This window comes from Malurus melanocephalus, unplaced genomic scaffold, assembly GCF_030028575.1.
Source record: "Malurus melanocephalus ecotype Western Australia unplaced genomic scaffold, MMel_1.1 scaffold_386, whole genome shotgun sequence".
NCBI classification, from domain to species: Eukaryota; Metazoa; Chordata; class Aves; order Passeriformes; family Maluridae; genus Malurus; species Malurus melanocephalus.
This window is the reverse complement of record NW_026623618.1, coordinates 482,008-505,850: the sequence shown is the minus strand read 5'-3', so window position 1 is coordinate 505,850 and position 23,843 is coordinate 482,008. Positions and strand designations below refer to the sequence as shown.

The window sequence follows — 23,843 nt, the reverse complement described above, 5'->3', positions numbered from 1 at the left end:
GTCTCTTTCATGCCACAGTATTTTTCAATATGAAAAAGTTTAGTTTTCTGTATTTTTACTATTTACAGCCCTTTAAAATAGGGAGGGTTAGGCTCTTAGGACTACTAAAAGGACCTGTCTGCAGCTGGGATTGAGCCTGATTTATCTGGCAGCCAGAAGGGATGGAGAGTAGTCTCCAGAGCTAGCAAATCATTCCATAGAGCTGACATTGCTACTTGGATGGACTGTGTTAARCATTTTGGATGTTTGAAAATCTGCAAAGCCATTATTCCGACTTTCTCAGTGCCAAACATGTGAGTTGAAATAACATACGGCAAAAATGTGTGACTTTGCCTACTAATTTGGTGCTTGGCAAATTCCTTTCATTACTGACTACATGGAAGCTTATAGATAATGAATATTATTAAATTGTATTTATGAGCTAAAAGAAAAAAATCTGSTTGCTCAACTATTTAAAGCCCCAGTTATAGCAGTCACAGTTTGGGGAGAAAGAAGGATAGATGAGTTCTGGTGACTTTCTGCAATTATGAAATTCTAAAGCTCTGCTGTCATATTTTATAAGACCCTCTTAGATTTTAGGCTGTAGTTGTATTTTCCTTATATTAAAAAASACCATTCTTTTTCGTAGAAAAATACAAGGGTAATAGTTAAAATTTTGTTTGATCTTTTAAAGTACCCAGATTTCTGGTGCCTGGCAGGGAATTCCTGATCTAGTACTGAGAGTCAAAAATCAGGTTCCATGATGATTCATTTGATAATTTCTAGATTTTGACTTTTTATACTGCAATCTACCAATATTGCTCAAATTTTGAAAAATACCAAACAGTTGTGGTTTGATTTTTGGGTTTGTTTTGTTGGTTAGGGTGTTTTTTTTACCTTTTAAACTTTTTAATGTATTGTTTTAATTTCTTTGCGGGGGATTTTTGTGTGTATGTTTCCTGGGGGTTTATTTTTTGTTTTGTGGATTTTTTGTTTGGCTGGGTTGTTTGGTTTGGTTTTTTTTATTTTTTTTTTTCATTTTGCTGTTGCTTTTCAAGTGTTTGCCATCATTCTACCAAAAATGTTTTGATAGGTCTCCTTTGCTGTTTGTGGAGAAGAACCTGGGTGAGCATCTACATTTTAAATACTTACATGTATTCATGTATACTTACGTATTTGCTTAAGGCCTTGTACCAAATTTTTAGATGTGTGAACTATGTTYTATTCAGGAAACATACATTCTTCTCTTACAGAGCTAACAATAAACTTAATTCTGAAAGACAGGTGAGCTGGTMGTTAAATCTTAACTGATATGTGCATGCTTCAAATATGCTTGAAATTTTGTTTAAGTKCACAATGTCTTTTTTGCTCTATTATAGTGAAGAAACTATGGGCTTGATAGCAATGCAATTCAAAAGTATCAATACTTCTGTTTTCTTTCTTTTTTTTATTGWTACCTTCACCGATTTGTATATGAGTTTAAAAGCCACATTTTTTGAAACTGCTTGTGAACAGCTCCATATTTGACTTCTTTATTAATTAAGGAATTATATTTTTCCATACATGAAACTGTGGAAAACCTGCATTTCCAATAAGTAAATCTGATTATTTTCTGTCTATTGAAGCCTGGAATCACATGATCTTTTAGAATTGCATTTCCTGAAAAGGAATATTTGGGTGTAAAAGACATGATTATGTTTTACAACGTCTAACCGTTATAAAACCAGTGAAACATGCAGCCTTTTGKGGTACTGATAGATCAAATTTCATGAAACTTACTAAATAGACCCAATTTCTAAAGTGTCCWAGCAATAGAACTATTTAATTGGAAATTTGTTACAAAGTGTTTCAGGCCATTGCTTCCCTAGGACAAATTGGGAACTGCTGCTGATTTTCTTTGCTTTACTTAGAATGAARTATAGGGATGATCAAGTCAAGACTAAGATTTGATCTCAAAACTGATTAATTGAATCTCTCCTATGTTTTGGGTCTTTTTTTTTTTAATATAGTTCAAATTTACAGAGGTTTGAAAACTAGACCTTTAGTTTTTTACCAAAAATGTTAGTTCATCAAATCATGTATTTTAAGTCTTCACCAAAGATGCTGATGGCATCAGGCTTAGAATACTTTATCAGAAGTTAGGAGAAGCTTTAAGAGAAAATTTATTTTTAAAGCATGGATCTCAATTCTCCAAGATGAGAAAAAGTGGAATGAGTTACAACGATTTCCTGGTTACTGTGATACTTTGGATCAGCCAAAGAAAACATATTTCCAGTCTGCTTTCTTCTGTTTCGRTCTGCTGTTATTCCTTACCTTGCAGAATAAAAAGGTGTGATGTGAGATTCTCGAATCTGATGCATTGTATCCTCACAGTTAATAGAAGTGCAAAGCATAGGAAAGCAGAATATGGCAAACAGCTGGCACATTCTGTTATGTTTATGGGTTTCTGTAAGATTGTCTGCCAGCAATGACCATACTCAGAAAAGATGCTCGGTAGAAGTTTTTGAACACAATTCTTGCAGAAGCAAAGTGATTGTTGGTACWTGTCTTTTACAGAAAGTAGAATGCTATGCTGGACAAGTTGGCCACAATTTTGCAAAGGAAGAAAAATAGTTTCWTTAGAGTTTTGCTTGGGATTTAAGACCAAATGCTTGGGAAGAGTAATTAACATTAAATATTTTTCAGTAGTTAAATTACTGAACATTAGTTAGCATCAGAGAAATTACCTTTGTGTTGTCAAAAACTTTTAGAACAAGTTACTGGTTCTGTGTGATTTGAACAGATAATTTCAATTGAAAAGCCAGCCTATCTTTTTGTAGATCTATTTTTTCTCCTTTAGTGAGAAAATAAAATCTTATTTCTTGGTTGGCAGCCATTCATTAACATGCCATAAACATCTGCCTCACAGAGAATGCCACCTGGGCTATTTTGTGACTGTGATCTGCTCTTTGTTAAAGATGAATAGGATTAGCTTTGTCTAAGGAATACTTGATTCCTCCGTAGCAAGCACAGAGCAAAGAACAGTGRTGGRTGAGAGCAAAGCTCCATGCAGAGGAGAATGYTGCCCAGGTGTGGTGAGCTGTGAAAGTTTGCCCTCTTCCTGTGAAGGAATTAATGTGTACGTGGGAGAGGAAGAGAGTAGAAGCAGGCACTTATGGTTAAATCTCCTGCAGTTGTAATCTTGCTTTGTTTGCATTAGCAAAGCATTGGAAGAAAAAGCTGAGAACTTCAAAGTGCTGAGCTTTTTAAGACTTCCAGCTGGAMAAAGGAATACTCAGAGCTAATTATTTTAGGCTTTAGGAGTCAGTTGTTTTCCAGTTTCAGGTGTTGCTTTTTATTTTGCTTGTTTGTGGTTTGGTTTTGTTTTAGTTTGTTTTTTTTTTTTTCTGTTTAACAATTGCTTTTCCAATTGTGGAAAGTGATTGGTTCCATGTTGAGACTATGGATAGACTCCAAAACTATTAGAGTTTAGGTTTTAAATTTTATCATTAATTTAATGGGGGGGTTGGCTTTTTCTTGCTTTTAACAATAGACAATATTAATATTGAAGAGTAAGATACAGCCAGGTTTATGTTTTTAGCATCTTGTGTATGTTAAATTTTTGATTTGGATATATTCTAAAGTTGAGGCCAATGTTGATAAACCAGTATTTGTAAAACATGTTAAAATCTTGGGGTAATTTGTACTTTATGAAAAGTCTTGATTTATTATAGAGAGTTTGCCGCTTTGGGGACACTTCCACWGTACTTGTTTTTGAGCAACGAAGTAGGATAATGCCTGTTTTCTCCTGTGAGGGTGTGGCAGCAGGCAGTACTTTCAGTTTAAAAAAAGATGGGCAACTCTCTTAATCAGCAAGAAGAATGATGAGAAGTTAAACAGCTTTCATGCTTTGATGTGTAGCCTAATGAATAAATACAGCTTGAGTCTTTCATTTCAAGATTGAGTTCCGCTGAGTGAAGCAAGTGGGTTTTAGAGCAGTTCTGAGTGTCTTCAAACTAACAAAGCAGTCCTCAGAGGTCCGAGATAAAACAATTTGTCTTAGTTAAGCAAGCAGGTAACTTYAGGAGAACTTTTCAGAACATCTGAATGGAACTATTCCATACCTGTTTTTCAAAACAAGGGAGAAGAGCTCATTAGGCACAAGTGGATGAAGTGAGTTTATTTTCAGTAGCCCTTTGGGACATTTTCTCGTGAACAGGTCAGAATGTATTTGTAATGAGCTGTGATGCTGGTTTTTAAACTATATTATTTCTGGTTTTCTTCCACTTTTTAGTTTATATATCACCAATAAGAATTGGTCATTGAAGGATTTTTTCGTGTGAGGGTGTCAGGATGTTAAAGAGCAAAGGAAATAGGGTAAAGGTTAAAAAATTTTAAAAAGAAGAATTGATTGTAACCTTTGATTGTTGCAGTTCTAACTTTTTTAATGTGTTTTGTATTCTATATTTAAWTTTTTTAATGTGGACTTTTTGTGTACAGTTTTATCACTGTGCTGTATGGGTTCYTGTGCTTGTGCAGCAGTTCACTTTAGTCTGTTTTTATATTAGCATCGGAAATACCTATTCCTTCATGTTATTGTTACAGTACTAGCTTTACAGAAATTTATTTGACAAGTGGGAAAATTGTAATCATGTAACTTCATTTCCAGATCTTCAGTGCATTAGCCAACTTGGCTAAAATCTATAAAACGTACCAATTCTCTTAACTTTGAAGTTTTAGTAGCATTTCTGTTGTTGTTGGCAAAGTTTCCACTGTTTGTATTGTGTTCTCCTGAGAGAATTTGTAGCTTGCAAGAAATCTTACTGGTATGCAGACAGTAATATCCCAGGCTTTGTATTATACTGTGTTGTGCCATAATAGTTTTATATCTGTTTCCATTTGACATCTTAATTAGTAACTTATTGGAATCACTGTTTTCCTTTTTCAAACTCTCTGTTTTCAGTCTGCCCATGAAAACAAAATTTTTTTTTGTTAGCAGAGATTAATCTGAATTTAAAAATTAATTTAGTTGTCCTGTTTCCTGCTCTTTGTTCCAAGAGAGTTTCTTTCTTTTAAAAGAAAAATCTATTGTGGATGAGTGGAAGGTGTGATGGCCATAGTACTCTTACATCTTTAAGTGAAACAGTATGTGTAGAACAGGCGTTGACTGTATTGCATTGCAGAGAAGGCAGGGTGCTGGTTCATGCACAACATCTGACTATTATGCTTCTCTCTGGCTTTGTGAATTTTACTTTGGGAACTTTTGAATACACTATACCTGAATAATTGTAGTTTATTTTCTAAGGTTTTTTACTATCTAAAAAAAAAAACAAAAAAAAAACAACCTAAACCCATTTAGATATATTGCTGTGGATATTTGAGTTATTTATAACGTAAGATCGGATATGAAATGTATGTTGATACTTAGAATGCAGCAGAGGCAGTTTGTTAACACCGGCATGAGTGTGTTTGTATCTGTTCACATTTCAGTTACTCCTRCTATGTTTTGTCTTCAACATGACTTTCGTTCTAACAGGGAAATATTCCCAACAGGGAATATTTGTGTGCTAAAACCAGATTTAGATCATTGTGTTAGAATAATCTTGGAATAAAATTGGAAGTTTCCTGCCAATTTGATGTGAGAAAAGGCATTTTTGCATTTGGATAAGGTTCATGAGCCAATGCATGTGCCTGGATTGCCATTTTCTTACCAGTTCTTCCCTTTGTTGCAGTTGATGGACAAATTCACAGGAATTAAATCACCATTGCTTGTAAAGGTCTTTTCTTCCCACGTGTAACCAGTTTTCTTGATTTACAGATGAGGCAGCTGTTAGCACAGATTCTTTCCTCATTTAGAWACTGTGTGGGAGGGAGAAAGCACTATCTGCTGCAGATATGAGTGACTGTAACTGTATTTCATCTTTCTGTTGCCACTGTTAGAGCTCTTGTGTTTAGACACAAATGTTGCTGCGAAAGAAAGTAGGCCAGATTTGGGAGCTATCAAGAAATAAAGGCTGTACAGCAGTCATGGCTGGTTTCTGGAACATTAGTGGAACATCAGTAAATGACAACTACTGTAAAAGGAGAGTTAGACAGCATTTATTTGTGCCCTTTGCTGGTCTTTTGTGTTCCCTCCTTCTTTGTTATCTGTGTTCTGGCCCTTCCATTTCAGTGAATACAAAATCCAACAGTTAAAATTGGTGCTGTAATAACTCCGAAGGTGTAAACCTGCAATCAAAGTTATTTTTATCTGAGATTAGCAAAAATACAAATTCTAAGTATTAAAAGTAAAACAATAGTAAATTCATAAAATATGCACAACGACAATGTATGAATTATTCAGTATATTCTGAATAAATTTATTAGAAAAGTTTGGAATGTTTGTGGGATGATTCCATTTTCTTAATCTCAATAAAATATGGTCAGGATACAGTRTTCTCCTGTCCTCTTTTCTCTTTTATTTCCTTTTCCCTGCCTCAATATATTCATACCTTTCCTTCTGAGAAGGTAGATTTTTATTTTTTGTTTCGTGAAGGAACAACATGTTTTCTGCAGCTGGGAAAAAAATAGCTCTTCTTTCAAAATACTTGAAAGCAGCTGTCAAACATCAAATTCTGTTTAACGTTACTTTTTATTTGGGCTTTGTGTTAGGAGGTGGGAGCCCAGCTTGTTCACTTAGCAAATTTTCTGATTCAGCAACTGATTTGAGAGCTGCCTGACATGGTAAGAGATAATAGTGTTATTGCATTAAGAAGTCATTAATTTAAAACTGTCTGTTGTTTGTCTAGGTTTTTATCCCGTTTTTTGGTCAAGATGGCAGCCAACAATGCAGTGCTGAACAGACTGGAGCAGAAGGGTGCAGAGGCCGATCAAGTTATTGAGTACCTCAARCAACAAGTTGCTCTGCTCAAGGAAAAAGCCAGTAAGGATTTACCTATCTTGTGATAAACCTATTAACCAGCTGGTTAACAGTAAATGCTCATGGGAGAAAATGAGAACATTTGGTACTGTCAGCCTTTTAAGTGTGTTTCAAATTTGTCGCAGAAGGGAAGACTCGGACCACTCAATATGAGTTATAAGCCAACTTCGATTTATTGCAAACAATGTCTAAGCTTTATAGCGTACATAATTAGCTCATACATATTCTGTAATACATATATTTCATAGGTCCACGTCCTAAACGTCAACTCCACCTTTAATGATTCACTTGCCAATTTCTCTTATCTACTTCTACTTTTTCCCAGGGCTAACCAACACAAGTATCTTGTAGGAAGTTTCCAGCGGCTTAAAAACATGATGTCCTTGCATTGCCTTCCCACTGCTTCAGAATAATTGTTCACACAATCTCAGCAACTATGCTAGCTGAGTGCRATACCTGTACCCCTCCATCTCACCAAGCTGCAACATGTCTACGTGACCCCTCTCAGCTAGCCAGCCTTCCACACAAATTCTCCAAGATAAACCTTGTAATAGTAGCACCACTTCACTGTCCTGTGGTTTGTGAGGTTTGGTTTGGTTTTTTTGGCTTTTTTTAAGTTTCTTATTCTGAAACAGAAGAGGTATGGATGAGAAATAATTAATGACTCCAACAGATTACGGAAATTTGATTATTTCATTTGAAGGGAGTAAGAGAGTTGGAAAGAATATGAGACTATGCATTATCCTGAATTTGTTACTGCTTCTTCACAACTATGGCATTCTCTCAATAGTATCATACCTTCAACTTTGTTATTTTGTACTTATCTTCACTGTGTCAGTGAATTAAGGTGCTCTGTATTACAAACATGGTYAAGGTTTTTCTGTAGATTTCTTGGAGTTTTTTTCTTGTGATTCTGTTTAGGGGACTGAAAAGATAGTATATTGAGAGGCAACTTGATTATATAAGTATTGTAAAAATGGCTATTTCAACAACAAAGAAAATTATTACAAAATATTTCTGATGATCCACTACTTGAAAGTTTTYACTTTTGTGCTTTTTGGCTCACCATGTTTCATTAAACAAACCTCTGTGTCCAAAGTGATGAATATTAGTTATTGAAACCTGTAATTTTTAATGTGTCAACTCTAGTCTTGCAGGCATCTCTCCGAGAAGAGAAGAAGCTCCGTGTAGAAAATGCTAAACTGAAGAAAGAAATTGAAGGGTTGAAACAGGAGCTGATTCAGGCCGAAATTCGAAATGGAGGTGGGAAAAATGTGGTATTTTCATAAAACATAGATGKAGTTAGCACAAAACTATTTTAATTCTTCTTGATTTTTATCTTTCTGTATGTGACTCTATGGTATTTCRTACAAATTCTGGATTTTCCTAGATTTCATGCCCATGACAAGTTACTTGATTCCAACATTTTATTAAGCTGCAGGCCTGGCAGATCCATACACCAAACTTAATCAGACATGGAACTAGTCCTTTGTATTTTTTTTGCTCAATGCCTGTCATAATAAGCCCCAAACCTCACTGATGGCAGTGACTCCTTCTAATACCTTAGATATTTCTGCATGTCTAACTTGACTAGTGCACTAATGACGCTTACCTGGTACAATTATTGGGTAAAAAGACTTGATGAGATTCTTGAAGAGCAGAATGTAGAAGAGAGGTGATTCATACACTTTCATCTGGCTAGATTGATAGTGTGATGTCCAGAATTCTTTTTCAGCAGTTTTAAAAGAGCTGTTGAAGGTAATGTGGAGAATTTAGAGAAGAGACGTGAGAAAACAACAGATCATGTTAGGGCTTCAGGTTAATTTTTTATTATTCAGGCTAAGTTTCTGAAGTTAATCATAGGAGTTGAGGGATGATCTGAAATAATATWAAAAGGATTTTATGCATGACTCATTTATGGAATAGTCTCCAGTATGACAAGCGCTAGTAGCTGTAAACTGAACCTAAACAAATAGGAGATAGGGAATTGGTAGAAAAAAATAACTAGAAGTTGAAATCAACTTCAAAAAGCGATGGTGTTTGTCTTATATATTTTCTTGTACTTRGCACTTTTTCCCATTTAAAAAATGWGTAGTCAAACACTTTGTTTTAACGGATCATAATAATTATATATTGGTTGAGTTCTGAAATGCATTTTATTATGTTGTGCTTCACTACTCAGCAGTTGTGGTTTAGTATATTAAGCAAAATTTTCATTTCTCTCTGCATTTTCATTTATGTTGRACTCTTAAAAATGTCAGTGTTCAAAGTTTTGACACTGCCCCTAACTTTTGTGGTTTTGATTTTAGTAAAGCAGGTCGCAGTTCCTTCTGGTACAACCCTTTCTACAGCTACATTTTCTGATGATGTTCCACAACCTACAGCAGTTATTTCATCTTCTGGTTCCAAAGATCAAATTAAACGTGAAGATGAAGAAAAGAAAAAGAAGGAAAAAGTAGAAAAAAAAGGTACTTCACTTTTCTTATCTATGATAAGACAGTGGAGGTGTTTAATTTATGCAAGTGCTTTTGCATGATTTTGAACACAGAACAAAAGCTTTCATACAGCTACAGTAGGAAGAGTCATGTGCTAGCTCTTAAATCTTGAAAGTACTTGAAGSTAATGAAGGCTGTCAAGTAAGCTACAGATTCTTCCTTGTATGGGATACATGCCAAATTCTGTTTAATATGCCTGAACATCCTCATTTAATAAAACACCACCGACAAAAYACAAGGCATGTCTGTTGGACACCTGTACTTTTGTGCAAGTGTATCTTGTAACTTAAACTAATGCTTTACAATTGTTCTCTTATAAAGATTATTATTAATTTGCTATTAATAGATTCGTACAGATTTTCAGAATTTGGAAATTAYGATAGTGCATTGTCTTATTTTCTGGTGAGCTGTACAGAGACTTAGAAGCTGTTTCATATTTTTTGATGTATTGCAGCCTTTACCACATTAATGCTCCACAGAGCTGCAAATATAAAAACAGAGGCTACGTGTCATATCAGGCAGTTAACTGTTGCCCTCAAGTATTCAGTGGCTACAGAGCAAGTATTCAGTTGGTATGGAAAAATAAAACCTTCTATATATGATAATGTGAAGTACAATACAAGTAGCYTAATTTCAATCAAACACAGATCTTGAAAGGGACCCACAAGGATTATCAAGTCCAGCTCTTAGGGGAATGGCCCATAYGGGGATTGAAYGCAMAACCTCAGTGTTTCTAGCACCATGGTCTGACCAACTGAGCTCATCTCATATGGAAAGCAATCTGACTTTTGCCTCCCAGTGACTATATTTGGAAAAAGGTGAAATACAGCATGAGCATTAAATAGGAGTCCTGCACAGGCTGTTTCTGTGGAGTTCAGCTATATAGGTATAGTATTTAACAATTGAAGTAACCAATATGTAAAATTTGGTTTTAAGTCTAGAAATGGGTGAAATGATGGACTGTCTCAAATCCCTTTGCTGTCACCTGTGTCATCTGTTTCCTCTGTTATTATTCTCATATTCTTTGTTCTACTTTTTGCAAACCTCATCTGTGTGATTTCTCTGGATATTGATTCTGGACTGACACTGAGCAGAGGAGTGCAATTTTCTCCTTAGCCTGTGGCATTGAAATGGATGTTTTCTGTCTRTCTGCATGTATACACCATGTACACATTTGCTGTGTTCTCTTTTGATAAAAGATTTCATTTGTCTTGTAGAGAAGTTTCATGGAGAACACTGCAGAATGATACCAAGGATAAATTTAGCAGGTCTTTCAAATGATATTAGATATTATATTAGCTATTTTGATTAGAATTTTTTTTCCAGTTTCTCTCAAATTATTTTATATATGACTGATTTTATTACTCTAATTGCAATTACATTAAAAAACCCAGTCATAATCACTAGAACTTTTCATTCATCATAAATGGACTGAAGTATCCTTGAAGAGCTGTTGCTTATATTAAAAAAATAAATTATTGAATGTATCATTTAANTACCAAGGATAAATTTAGCAGGTCTTTCAAATGATATTAGATATTATATTAGCTATTTTGATTAGAATTTTTTTTCCAGTTTCTCTCAAATTATTAAAAATTATATATATATATATATATATATATATATATATATATATATATATATAAAATAATATCCTTAGAAAGAATAACAGAATATGCTTATTTAAAGTAAGCATGTCTTAGACATTTCTTAATCTCCCAGAGATCATAGCTGTTAAACAAGTCTTTATTGCCTCCTAAACAGCACAGTCTTATCTACAAACTGGATGTAACTTGCTCATCTTGCAAGGAGTATTTTATGATTCTATYATCTAAATAAGCAGCTGAGTGTGGGGAGTATTGCTTCATTGTTTATATTATACAATCTGTATGGGTGATGATGGGGGTAAAGACATCACACCAGMGGAACCTCGTAAGCCATGAGCATTTTCATGCCATGCTATGTTTGGGTATTGAAGAATGTTGGCTAAGGTSATCTTGAAGGGTTGCACTGCAGCAGTGACAGTGCAGTTGCAGTGACTTAACTGCTCCTGACTGTACAGTGCTGATGAGTACTAGTAACTGATGGACTATGATTCCTTAATTTCCTTTTGCTARTGAAACACCATGGCAAGGCTTACTGGTATTGCTAATTATTAAAATGGGACTATCAGGCTTATTGATATGGCCTTTGTCAGAGCCATATATGTCACTTACATACATGTTAGCTGCACTGAAATTCAGAGTGACTTTACAAACATGAGGTGGTAATTRATTGAGGTAATGATGTAAATTGAAGCATGTATGGTGATTCACCACTGGAAGCTGGTAATAGAGGTTCTACTCTTTACTATTCTTTTGTGTGTTATGCAGAATTTGTGCTTATTTCTGAAACTATAGCTCRCAGTAGTCATATACATTCATTGTATTTTTAAAAATGTTTATTTCATGAACAAGATTTTCTTTGATAGGTGAAAAGAAGGAGAAGAAACAGCAGCCAGCTGCTGGAGGTAGTGATGCAAAACCTGTAGATGTTTCTCGTCTGGATCTTCGTGTTGGCTGCATTATTACTGCTGAAAAGCATCCAGATGCAGATACTCTGTATGTTGAACAAGTGGATGTTGGTGAAGCAAGCCCAAGGACTGTTGTCAGCGGTTTAGTGAAACATGTTCCTCTGGATAAGGTATAGCTTTTCCTTTCTTGAAGTATCTGAAGACATTCATCTGTTTATAGGATATGTTTTCATTCTGCTTAAAGTTTTGTACAATCATGAAAACAAAAATAAAATGCAGATGGAAGTAATGCTTAACAGCACTTGCCAGAAACCASAGAAGTACCTTTACCTCAAGTCAGTTTCTGATTGCAGTGCTTCTATCCTGGGATCTTATTCCAGTTCCTCTGCAATTGGTACACACTGCACTCCTAAACCAAACAGATGTTATTCTTCCTTTAGGTTTCCTACTAAAGAATGTAGTAGAGAAATCATAGTAACGTTTTTGGTATGATCCARACTTTTGAAACCTTTGCCTTCCATTTCTCTTTTATAGCCTGTTGAAATATTTGGCATGAAGTAAAGCAGAAAGCATGTGAATTCAACTTAGCAGGCAATGAATAGCTTAAACAACAGTGGAATACAAAATGAATATTTCTACTTCCTCATGCAGAARAGAATCTGCCTCTTTTTTTACACTTTGGTTTTGACATGGATGGTTTTATGGATGCTTTTGAACAACCTAAGGCTTCAAGATTAAGTCTTCCTTTCACACCTCTTCTAGAGGCTTAGAGGAATTAACAGAAGGCTGCTCCTAAATTGAAATACAAGCCTGGCATTTAAAACAGTGTTGTGTAGAGCAACTGCAAAATGGATCAGGAAGGAGTTGAACTTAGYATGGAAGAAGCTCCACTTTCTTAAATGTCTTTTCAGTCCTTATTTGCACGCTGCCTCCATGCAAGCACAGGAAGCAATTACAATTGTGATTCTTTTTGTGCTACAGAAGGTTACTGAACCAAAAAAATTTTAGACTGAATACAGTAACTATTACTATTSAGCACTGATCACTGATCCACTTAGTGGATTTGCAGCAGGCAAAATCTTAAAATGCTTGCTTTAACAGTCTGCTCTGAAGGAAACATGAAGAAGAAAACACCTTAAAAGCCATTCTTAATAGATTTACAAACATGAAGTGTATAGAATGAAATGGTAGCAAGTCTTTTCTCTTTAACCTTCTTTCTGAAAAAATAATCTTAAGTACTCATTAACAGAGAATTAAGGATCATCCTTGCACATTTGTTGAGAACAATTTGTTTGCATGTCTGTTTCTGGTTTTGGCAAATCTGTATTAAGACAGTAAATTCTTAGGGGCAAGCTTCCATCTTTTTGTGTTTTTTGAAGTGTTCAAAAATGTGAAGGCCTGGCATGTGTCTACTGCCATATATTTAAATAAAAATGTATACATCAGATCAAGGACCATAGCCATAAWTTTTTTCACAAAAATTTCAGCTGTTCATGATTTTGGTGTTTGATGTGGTAATTTAGCAGTGTTTGAGGCTTAGTATTCATATCATCTGATTTTACTTTTGGTTAGGAGGCACAGTATGTAGCTTCACTAATATTTCAGTATGCAGTGCAAGTTATTTCTGGGTGTGAAAACTTGTTACGTGCCTACTTTGTATGTGTTATGCTGTGTTTTTGTTCACATGGTGGTGAAGCCTAGTCACAAGTTGCACCCTCTATTGTCATGAACAGATGTGCCATAAGTAACAGGGATATGGAAGGATATGAGCATGAGGTGAACCATGCCATTGCTGAGCTCTTCTGGTAGCTGGGGACGATTGAGGAAATTTRTGAAACGTCAGAAGGAATAGACAGATCTCCTGCCACTGCATGTGGCTTTTTGAGGTGGATCTCTATGAGTTCCTAGCATCAATACCTGTTTCAGGCAGTCGTTCTTGAAATTCAGGCAGTTGTTCGGTGTTTTTTATTAACCTCCTGAAATCCTCTTTAACCTAAGAGAACCTCATGTCAGTGATGAGAAATGAAGAACAGGAGTTCAAGGAACATTCTTAAACTTAACAAGAAGATAAAAGGCCATTCTCCAGAAATGCTATTMTACAACCATTCATTCTAAGACGGTACATTACAGTTATGTCTGTTATAAATTACGTACTTTTGAAAGCAGAAGCTTTTTCTTCTACTTACATGTCCTTGAATTCTTTTCAGACCACTGTGTTGTCCACCCAGTAATTAGCATTCCATTCAGTAATTGTTATTCAGTGCTAGGTAATGCTACAATTTGCATTTTAGTTGCTACTCTGTTTTGGGCTGCTTATCTCCATAGCAATAATTTGAGAAATTTTCATTCAATGGGCTGGCTTAAAACTTCTGCAAGATCARCTTTTCCTTATCAATTGGTTCATTTTGGCTATTTGTATTTTTACTTTTTAAAGGGTTCTACTTGGAAAATATGCAGTATTTGAAATAGTTGATCATATGAGTTCTATTAATTATTAATTTTGCAGGTTTTATTTAAAGTTTGTATTGTCATGCACGAAAACCAAAATCTAGAAGTATGAAATACATATATATGAAGTGCAGTAGTAGCGTGGGAATAGAGACATCTTTGCTTTGTCTTTTAAGAATGTTCAGGATTTATTTTTTTTTCAGTTTGAAAGTGTGGTTTGTTTTATAGTCTGAACTGTGGCTGTTTTTTGAACAGTTTATTTTCTCTGGTTTACTATTGTAATTTTTATTAAAATAAAGCAAAATAAAGTGGAGAAACATAGTTTTACATGTTTGCTCTAACAAATACAGTGTACAATATACACAGTCATTTTCAGTGGTTAAAAAAATTCAAGTCATTTGGGTTAAATGAGATAAAATTAAGGATTCAGGTGAGCTCATTATGTAAAAAACCTCTAAGCTTCCAGGATACAGTTTAAAATTTTTACCTATGAGCCTAATTTGTATACTGGTTTTGTTGTTGTTATTATTATTATCATTATTATGAAATAGAAATTGTTTGGTTAGTAGTGCCTTATTGAAAGTGAACTAAAGTGGTGATCTGTTGAATATGAATGAATATGAATATGAATGTTGAAATGAATAAAGATGGAATGCAAGTGAAATACCTCACCTGGTTTTTAGATTTATGAATTGCATATTTTACATTTCCATGATAAATATGTCACATTTTAGTATTTAATCCCTTATTCACTGGCTAGCTCTTAAGGGGTTTAAATGTTTTGTTACTGGTGTCCACACATTAAAATTGTGAATCTGTTGCTATGTGCTTTTCTCATGCTTCTCTTGTCATGGTGATCATTGATCTCTTCACTGTAATTCTTTAGTTATAATGAAATAACGGGAATCTCCAAAACCACGTGGCCATTTTAAGTGCTCATATCRTTCTGTTTTTCTCCCCCAAGATGCAGAATCGGATGGCAGTACTACTCTGTAATTTGAAGCCTGCAAAGATGAGAGGAGTAGTTTCTCAAGCAATGGTGATGTGTGCCAGCTCCCCAGAAAAAGTGGAAATTCTGGCTCCCCCACCTGGAGCAATACCTGGAGACAGAATCACTTTTGAAGGTTTTCCTGGTAAGTAGGTATTTAGGAAAATGATGGAAACGGGGATGCCAAGGTGACATCAGTGTTGAAGCACATAAACCAGCTTTTTTTAAAGCTGGTTGGGTTTTTTGTTGAATTTTCTGAATTAGTTCCATTACTTTATTATTATTATTATTATTGTTATTGTTATTGTTGTTGTTGTTATTGTTATTGTTATTGTTAATAATAATATACTAATATTGTGTAAATAAAAGATTGAAAATACTTTCTTGTAACTTGATAAAGTTATATAGAATGTAAAAATACACTGTTCCTTTAAGTCTCACTAAGTATGTGAGCTTTGAAATATATGGATAAATGTATTTGCAATTGGYAAGTTACAACAAGCAAATGTAAAGCATCTTTCAGAGTGTCTCTGTGATAAAGTATTAAATTTTAATTCCAACTCCTCCCTTTAATGAAAATGTCAAAACTTCGGGTAGATTTTTTTTTTTTTTTTTTGAGGAAGAAGGGATGGAGAGTATAGAAGTCTCCTATTCATGGGAGGAGCCCATAATATTCAAAACACCAGGGGAGTTTTGCTTGTTTGTCTGGGACAGAATGTCTGTTTAGGTTTCCAAAGAAAGACATGGGACTTCTTCCCACTTAATTAAATCAATAACTCCGTATTTTTTCAGAATATAAGTAAGAATTTAACCACATTTAAACTTAAGCAAAAGATTATTTTTCATCCATTTTCCCATTTCTTCCATGTCTATGAAAATAATTAATTGTTGACTGCATATTTGGAACTCAAATAAAGCATCATAGATTTATTCATCATGTTGATGAATGCTTCTCTCCTACGCAAATGCCAGTTAATTATTCTTAGTCTGAAAGGGATACAGTCAGATCAGCTTCTTTTGTTGCTCTATTTGTTAGCACTGTTATTTTKTTACTTTTGTAATGGTTATGAAGGTTTTCACAGATGCACATTTCACWTTGCACAGACGATTTGGAATGCACCTGCATGCTGTGCACTCCCTGTCCATAAGGAAAGTTTCTTCCCTTTAGTCGTTTGAGTTATTGCTGTGGGTTTTTTTTACTCATTGCAGCAATCAGTCATTAAGAGAACTTGGTGAGGGCACCAGTAAGGTGGGATGCAGGTGGCTCAGTTACTGGTGCCACACGGGAGCTGCCTGCAGGCTCCTCTCTTGAAATCAGCTGCCTAGGTTTATCCTGCACCCTAGTAATTTTAGGAATTTAGTAGTTTGTGAAGCCCAGATTTACTTGGGTTAACTGTTAAGTGGATTACAAACATCTTGATGAATGCTGCTCTTCTAGTCAGGATCACTGCATCRCTTTGACTTAAAAACGCGGTCCAAGTCCCAGTATTTCCCATAGTGGGTGCAAGTATATGTGTGTGTATTTACCAATAAAGTATTCATCTTCAAGATTGATTTGTTGTTCAAAAGTTGGCTTTCGCATATGAGAAAATGGTGTAGCATTCTATTTTCTGTGTGGAACCATGTTAACCTTTTTAAGCAATTGCATTTCTGACAATTTCTACAACAGAGTTTTTATTTATGGACTTCTTGGCAAGCTCTGTGTTTAAACATATTTGCATGATATACCTTTCAGAAATATATAYGTATGTATAAATATATATTTTTATACTTCTCAAGAGTGAAATTTTGATGCTTTAAAAAAGAAGAAATATTTTGTTTGTAATATGGTAAAGGAAGCAGTGCTCTATCTAGGTGCTTTATGAAACACAAGAATGGTTCAGCTTGCTGTGATTTAATGCTCCAGTGGAAAATATTTCAAAATAATACTGTGTTTAAGAAGGAAATCAGTCTGGCAGCATGTTTTTTTAGTTTTAGTTTCCTGTATTAAAAATATACCAAGCTTGTTAGTTGAGATTTAGAATTAGTAAGCTATACTGAAATCTTAAATGCTTCAGCAATTGCATTGACTAAACTGTAGGAAAACTCACTCATMGCTTCTAGTCATTATCACATATAGTGAGTAAAGATGGGTTAAATATTGGACCTTCGTTACCTGCGAGAATACACTCATACTGCTTTCTGTGGAAGTGGATGTGCAAGAATGCATCAAATTGTAGAATAAACACTTCTAGTGCAAAATGATATATAAGTTCACCCCTCAAAAACACCATATGCCCAGGTTGAGGGTCTTTTTCTTTGTTTGCTTTTGTCTACGATGTAGCCTTACTCCAGATTTATATCTTAAGTAGCTTCATTTATCTGGCATTTAAAAATGTAAGAGCTGGTAGYAGTGCATTTTTCTGTTCACCAGCATATCTGTTCTTACACATAATTAATGAAGTTAGTTCTAACAAAATAACTATTTGACTATTAACTATTTGACTCCAGTTGTTTGGATTTTGTACAATGGTAAACAGTTTTCCTAGAGCAAATCATTCATAGAAACATTTGTTCTAAAATTATTCCCAGGTGTTAAAGTATRCATACACTGTGTTGGCATTTTGATTCTTAAAAAATATAAAATAAGCTRAAGGTGGTATGTAAGTTGTACTAGTTCTGAAGTTATGACTTCCAGCCAGAGATACAAAATTTTGTATCCATTGTATGAGTTTCTGTCTGGTGGAGAACCAAAGACATGGAGCTCTGATAAGTGTCAAATGAAGGCTTTTACAACCCCTTTGCAAGATTTATGTATCCAGGGCTGTAGATTGTAGTCTGAAATATGGCACAGTTTTCTACTGTTTTGTAAAGAGCTGTTCAGAAAATTTGGTAGAKATGAGATTAAAGCCAGTCATTGACTTTGAAAATACACCTAATGCTTAATAGCATGAAGTGGAGTTACCTATCTCCCACCTAAATAAAACTCGTTTCAAAGAATTTCAACACTTGTGATTTTGCCGKCTTGAGCAGGAAGATGCAAAAAAAAGCATTGGTAGATGGAGACCTGCAACATCATGATGGCATCTGTTTCTGCAAACTCACTTGTTGAGTACTTTTCAATGATGCKGTAGTAAACTAAGATAGGAGGGAAATTCACTGGAGACTAGGAAACTTTCTCAGTTTTTAATGGGGTTGAACATCTATCTTCTACTCACCTTTTTTGTGTTAAAATCTCATGCTCCTTAGCTGCTGCTCTCTCCTCAAAGACCATCTGGCACTTCACTGATGCTGTTACTTGGAGGATAGACTCCTTGTTGTGTCAGATGTCATTTAATTTCACTGCTTAATTATAACCATTTGTATTGTGATCATTTTTTTTAAAGGGTAATTGTAAAGCATAAAGATTCAGTTGGAGTCCTTGAAATTAAAATAGAAAGGACAGCTGGGTCTTGTTTTAGTTTGAAGTATGAAAGTGTATGAAGCTACAGAAGCTGCACCAGCAACAATAAAGCAACTCTAAAATGCACACAGCTGTCTATRAAGAAGGTTGGAATCAAGCTATTTTTAAGTCTTCTCTCTCCACCATGCAACGTTTTCATGAGATACAGACTGATTTTCTTTGGTCATTTTAGTCAAAGTTAACAAATGGTATATTGTTTCAAACCAATTAAACTTTTTTTTGTAGCAGCTGGAGTGTTTACCAAGAACTAKCTGTAGTGTTATAGAGCAGTGATTTGGTAAGGAATGCTGTTGCCTGCAGTAGTGTTCTGTTCTGTTTGTTAATTTGATGTCTACTTTGCCCTTGTTCCCTAGTGGAACTTTTAACACTGTTTTATACTCCAGTGTAYGAATCTTAAAGATCTCTTGGGCCTTTTTTGCATGAAGAACTTTATCAAATTTTATCTACCTTCAGTGGAAAAAGTGATTTTTAAACCATAGAAGAATTGTTCTATCATGTGTGTGTAAATTCTATAGCCTCCTACACAGTAGTTGCKGTAAGACAGCAATAATACTTGAAGGTTTCACAGCTTTGATGCCACAGGAACCAAAAATTTGTTACCAAAATTATATAATTAAATTATCATTCTGATGTAAGGATCGCTAGCAATTTAGTAAGTTACTATCTCTTTAAAAAAATAAGTGGTAAAGCTGGAGTGCAGTGGTTAGCCTGTAGTAAGCAGATTTCTTTAATCAAAGCTTGAATGTATGAATGCTTTTCTTCAGCTGCCTGCTTATAATCCACTGAGGGTTAAGTGGCATATTTACATGTTCATGAAGTCACACTTYATGAAGTCATCACTGTGTCCTTTTGCCACTTGCTGTCCTGAGATATATTCCTTCAGTAGTTGCTGAGCTGTTACAAGGTTTCTTGCTTATTCTGAAAATATTTTTGTAATATTAAAACTGTAGGATGAAATTACATGTTGAACAAAATTTGGGACCTCTTATTTGTCCCATTTTTGGTAAAGAGAGTGGAAAGCTGATTAAGCCATTATAGCTTCAATTTATTTCATTTATAGAAACTCTTCTAAAGAATATTTTCTGGGAAAAAGGAATGCAGTGAGGAAAACGCATAGGAAAATGCACAGCCTAAAGCTCTGGYAGTATTTAAAATTGGTGCCTATGCTAATCTAATACGACTTCACCACAGATCCCAAGGGAGTTTGACGTGGGATTCCAAAGAAACTTATTAACATCCAAAGTGTGTTTTTTATAATAAAAGTTGGGGGTTTTCTTACTGAGGAAAAAAATCATGTGCTTTTTATATTTGAGGAGGGGAAGGAAAATGCACAATGGATCACTTACCATTCTGTTTAATGATTTTATTAGTCTGTATGCATTCACTGACATCTAAATCCAAGTTTTCCTATGTTCATAAACCTGAGCATTAAGCTAGTTTATTTTTGTGAAAATGCACAATTGGCTTCAAACATTTCATAATTTTTATTTAATAGTGCAATTATTTAAGTAATTAGGATATTTAAATTTCTTCCTCTGTTTAGTATTAGTTATAAATACTATATAATTAATGATGTTATTACTGATTTCTCTTTGAAATATTAAATGCACTCCAGTTGTGAAATAACTTGACTGCATTATTGAATACTGCTCCGGTAAAGCTAGCTTACTTCACAGAGAAATCTGGCCTAGTCTGCTTCTCTTACATACGTAAAAACCAGAGAATTAGACCCATCTACAGAAAGAAATAACTCAGGGTTTTGGGCATTGAGAATGTGAGTGGACTGAGCCACTGAAAACATTTGGAGAATACCAATAGGGCATAGGGCAGGCTGGAATGAGAATAGTTCATTTAACACTTACTGGTCAATCAGTCAGGACTTACCAAGCARTGATTAATTTCAACCAGCTACTAGAAAGGACTATGTTAAAATCCCTGAAGTCTTGCAGTTTTTCTTCCTGAACCTTTGGGAACACTTTGTAGTGCAACATGAGAGTACTTGATGTTCTGCTCTCTTGGAGAGCTCTTCCTTTGAGAGGAGCTCAGGTATGATATGATTACTAGGAAYTGGGTTTTGATTCTTGCATATTCTGGAACTTTGGATTTTGATGGTTTGGGCAGAATGGTGCCAATATGGCACTCCAAGCAAGTTAACAGCAATGAAATAGCATGGGATTCCTTTGAGCATTTGAATGTGCAGTTCTTGTGGGGTTTTTCATTTGTCTTGCCTCTGTGATACGCAAGAAGTTCAAAAGCATCCAACAGTGTTGTGATTAAATTACTTTTAATGATATTTTAAATAGAATCTGTATTATATTAGAATTAAGAGATTAACCTACTTGACTTTTGACCAGAAAATAATAGTGCAGTGAATTGGCTGTCTTGCTTTATCTAGATTGTGTCAACTGGCAAYGGTTTATTAAGTATCTTTGCAGCAAGTCAGTTCATTTTGTTTCTATACTTTGCATTTCATGCTTATTTAAAAATAGGAAAGATATACTTCACTATGCTATCTAATTTGTTGACAGTATGTCAAAACATTAGTAGAAAAAAGCCTGCAATTTGTGATTGTAAGCGATCTTTAAATAGTCAGATTTGCTAATGTAGTTAGACTGTCAGTTCCTCTAGGGTGTAGGTACTTATGATGTATCCATGGAAACAGGAAACTGAGGCTTACAGAGACTGAGGCCATAATTGCTGAAACTCCAGCTAACTTCTACTGCTTCTGTTATTTTGGGCACCAGAACTTGTCACCAAACAGTGCAAAACGTAGCAGAACAGTGTTGAAACTTGGGGCTAAAATTATATGTCAGTATTTTGCCTCTGGACTACTCTTGCTAAGTTAAATATTCCTCAACTATAACAGGATCTGCTAAATGGATKTAATTGCTTATAAAAGCATCATTAATTCCTAAACTTAAGAGAACTGACAGATCTGTGTTTTGATGAGCAGTGTAGTTCTGTGGTCCCTATCTGCTTGGGAATTCTTTTGGTCTGTAATATAAACCAACAGCACTGGTTTAATTTTTTCCTTTTGACATTGCTTGTTGTCTGATACAACCTTTTTACCCTGAAAGATCATTTTCAGAGAGGCTCTGGAGACATTTCCTAGACAATTCCTAATTCAAATAAAAGTTTTCATTTTGAGAATCAGAAGGAATGTTGGGGKTTTTTTCCCTTAAAAGCACGATTTTAGGTAGGCTGTCACGGATGTGTAAGTACATAGAGCTCTTGCTTTGAGTTGTGTGCTATGAAGTTATTCTTTGTTTTGAAACAGGAGAGCCTGAGAAGGAACTTAATCCAAAGAAGAAGATTTGGGAGCAAATCCAACCTGATCTTCATACCAATGACCAGTGTGTTGCTACATACAAAGGAGTTCCATTTGAAGTGAAAGGGAAAGGAGTCTGCAAGGCAGAAACCATGGCAAACAGCGGAATTAAATAAATAAATGATTATTAGAAACTTTTACAGATGTTGAAATGGAAAGTGATGCAAGCACAATAAAAAACACGAAATGCATGGCTAAGACCYGTTTTGTTTGACTTCTTTTCCACAATGTTATTTCTCTAACGCTTTGACAATTCACTCATTCACTATGCTTAATGTCCTTGAGGTTGTGTGTTGTCAGCAGTTATTAACCACACAGYACTCATAACTTAATTGCCAAGGCTTGTTTGTGGTTGGACTACAAGCAGGCAAGTACATTTTCTGGACAGCTTGAAGGTGTAGAGCTTCTATTTAACAAGAGCTAAAGAAAATAAGGAAAATACTCTGCCATGTTCCTTGTGGGCTAGTTGCAGGATTGCAGTTGGCTAGTGAAGACTGCAATTGTTTTTATTCTAGTCACTTTGTAATAATTTTTCTCCTTGAAAGCACTTTTCAGATGTAAGACTCTGCACCTTTGTTCTTTTCTGTGTCATCTCTGTAGTCTGCAGTCAGTTGTATCTGGAAGCTTAAACTGTGGTGCTTTATGCCCTAACATGTACAAGTGGACATAACTTTCATGTCCTCACAACTAAGCCATTATCATTTCATCAAGATCAAAGCTGTCACTTTGCTAGGATAGTTCTTTATGTAGTCCATCTAGGTATATCCTGCCAGATGATAGATAGAAATAATTAATAACAAATAGATTCTTGGAACTTACAAAATACAAACAAACAAAACAAAACAAAAACCAAACCCAAAGCCCAAAAAAAAACCAACGAAAAAAGGTCCCAAGAACCAAACAAAGCAAAAAAAGTGCTCAAACAGATATAAAATTATTTTTAGTTTTGTTTTAATGTGCTTTTATGAAGTGGTATTTTATGCAAAAAGTGCTTTGGTTTTAACAGAAATAGCTTTTTSAGAATTGTTTCTTAGTAGTATTGTACAAATAGTCAGGTTGCTAAGGTGTGAGCCTCAAATTAATTCTTTTAATTCTTTCAGTAATATGAAAATAAGTATTTTGGATCAATTTACAATAATTCTTTAAAGTAGCTATTTAGAGATGCTTCWAATATTTTGGCACATAATATTAAATTGTTACTGTCTAACCATGGAAGCAGTAAATGCTATTTTAACTACTGAAATAAAAAAAAACAAACTTAATCCTTTCTAAATTTTGCAAGCTTTGAACTTCATCCAGTAAATGAAGAAAAAATGAAATGACAATGATAAAAAATTAAAAGGAACATGCATAAAGAGTAGATGAACAGATTTCCTTTTTGAATGAGTTTTGTTTGTGCCTGTAAACTGTTAGTTTTTCATGCATCTGGGAATAAGCAAYAGTAATTAGTTCTTTTAAATGTGATGAATAGCATTAAGCACATRGAAGCTATTTCATCTGCCTTGTAAACTKTRTRTCTRATAATGTCTTAYTAAACAAAATCCTTATAGTTCAAGAACTCAGTTATAAGTAATCTTGAATCATAGTAGGGAAACTTTTACAACAGATAAATCTTAGCTTTTAGTACCAGAGAGYTCTTTTTAGAAATGGAAGTTCAGAGGAAACTGAATTCAGAGTAACTTCTGAAAGCTTGAAAAATTGAGCAAAGAGGCTCCCTTACAGTCTGAACTCAACTGCTTTTTTTTTTTTTTTT

The 23,843-nt window shown here is 34.7% G+C and overlaps 1 protein-coding gene across 2 annotated transcripts in view; it reads left to right on the top strand.

Annotated features, from left to right (window-relative positions):
- The window catches only part of AIMP1 (aminoacyl tRNA synthetase complex interacting multifunctional protein 1), a 30,875-nt gene extending 8,584 nt beyond the window's left edge, over positions 1-22,291 (top strand). For both annotated transcript variants that reach the window (XM_057379092.1, XM_057379091.1), the window contains exons 2-7: positions 6,747-6,880; positions 8,027-8,140; positions 9,187-9,345; positions 11,843-12,054; positions 15,297-15,465; positions 22,040-22,291. In XM_057379092.1, coding sequence (XP_057235075.1) covers positions 6,747-6,880; positions 8,027-8,140; positions 9,187-9,345; positions 11,843-12,054; positions 15,297-15,465; positions 22,040-22,206 — 955 coding nt within the window. In that variant the 3' untranslated portion in view covers positions 22,207-22,291. The remainder of the gene's footprint in view (positions 1-6,746; positions 6,881-8,026; positions 8,141-9,186; positions 9,346-11,842; positions 12,055-15,296; positions 15,466-22,039) is intronic.
- Positions 22,292-23,843: the final 1,552 nt, after the last annotated feature.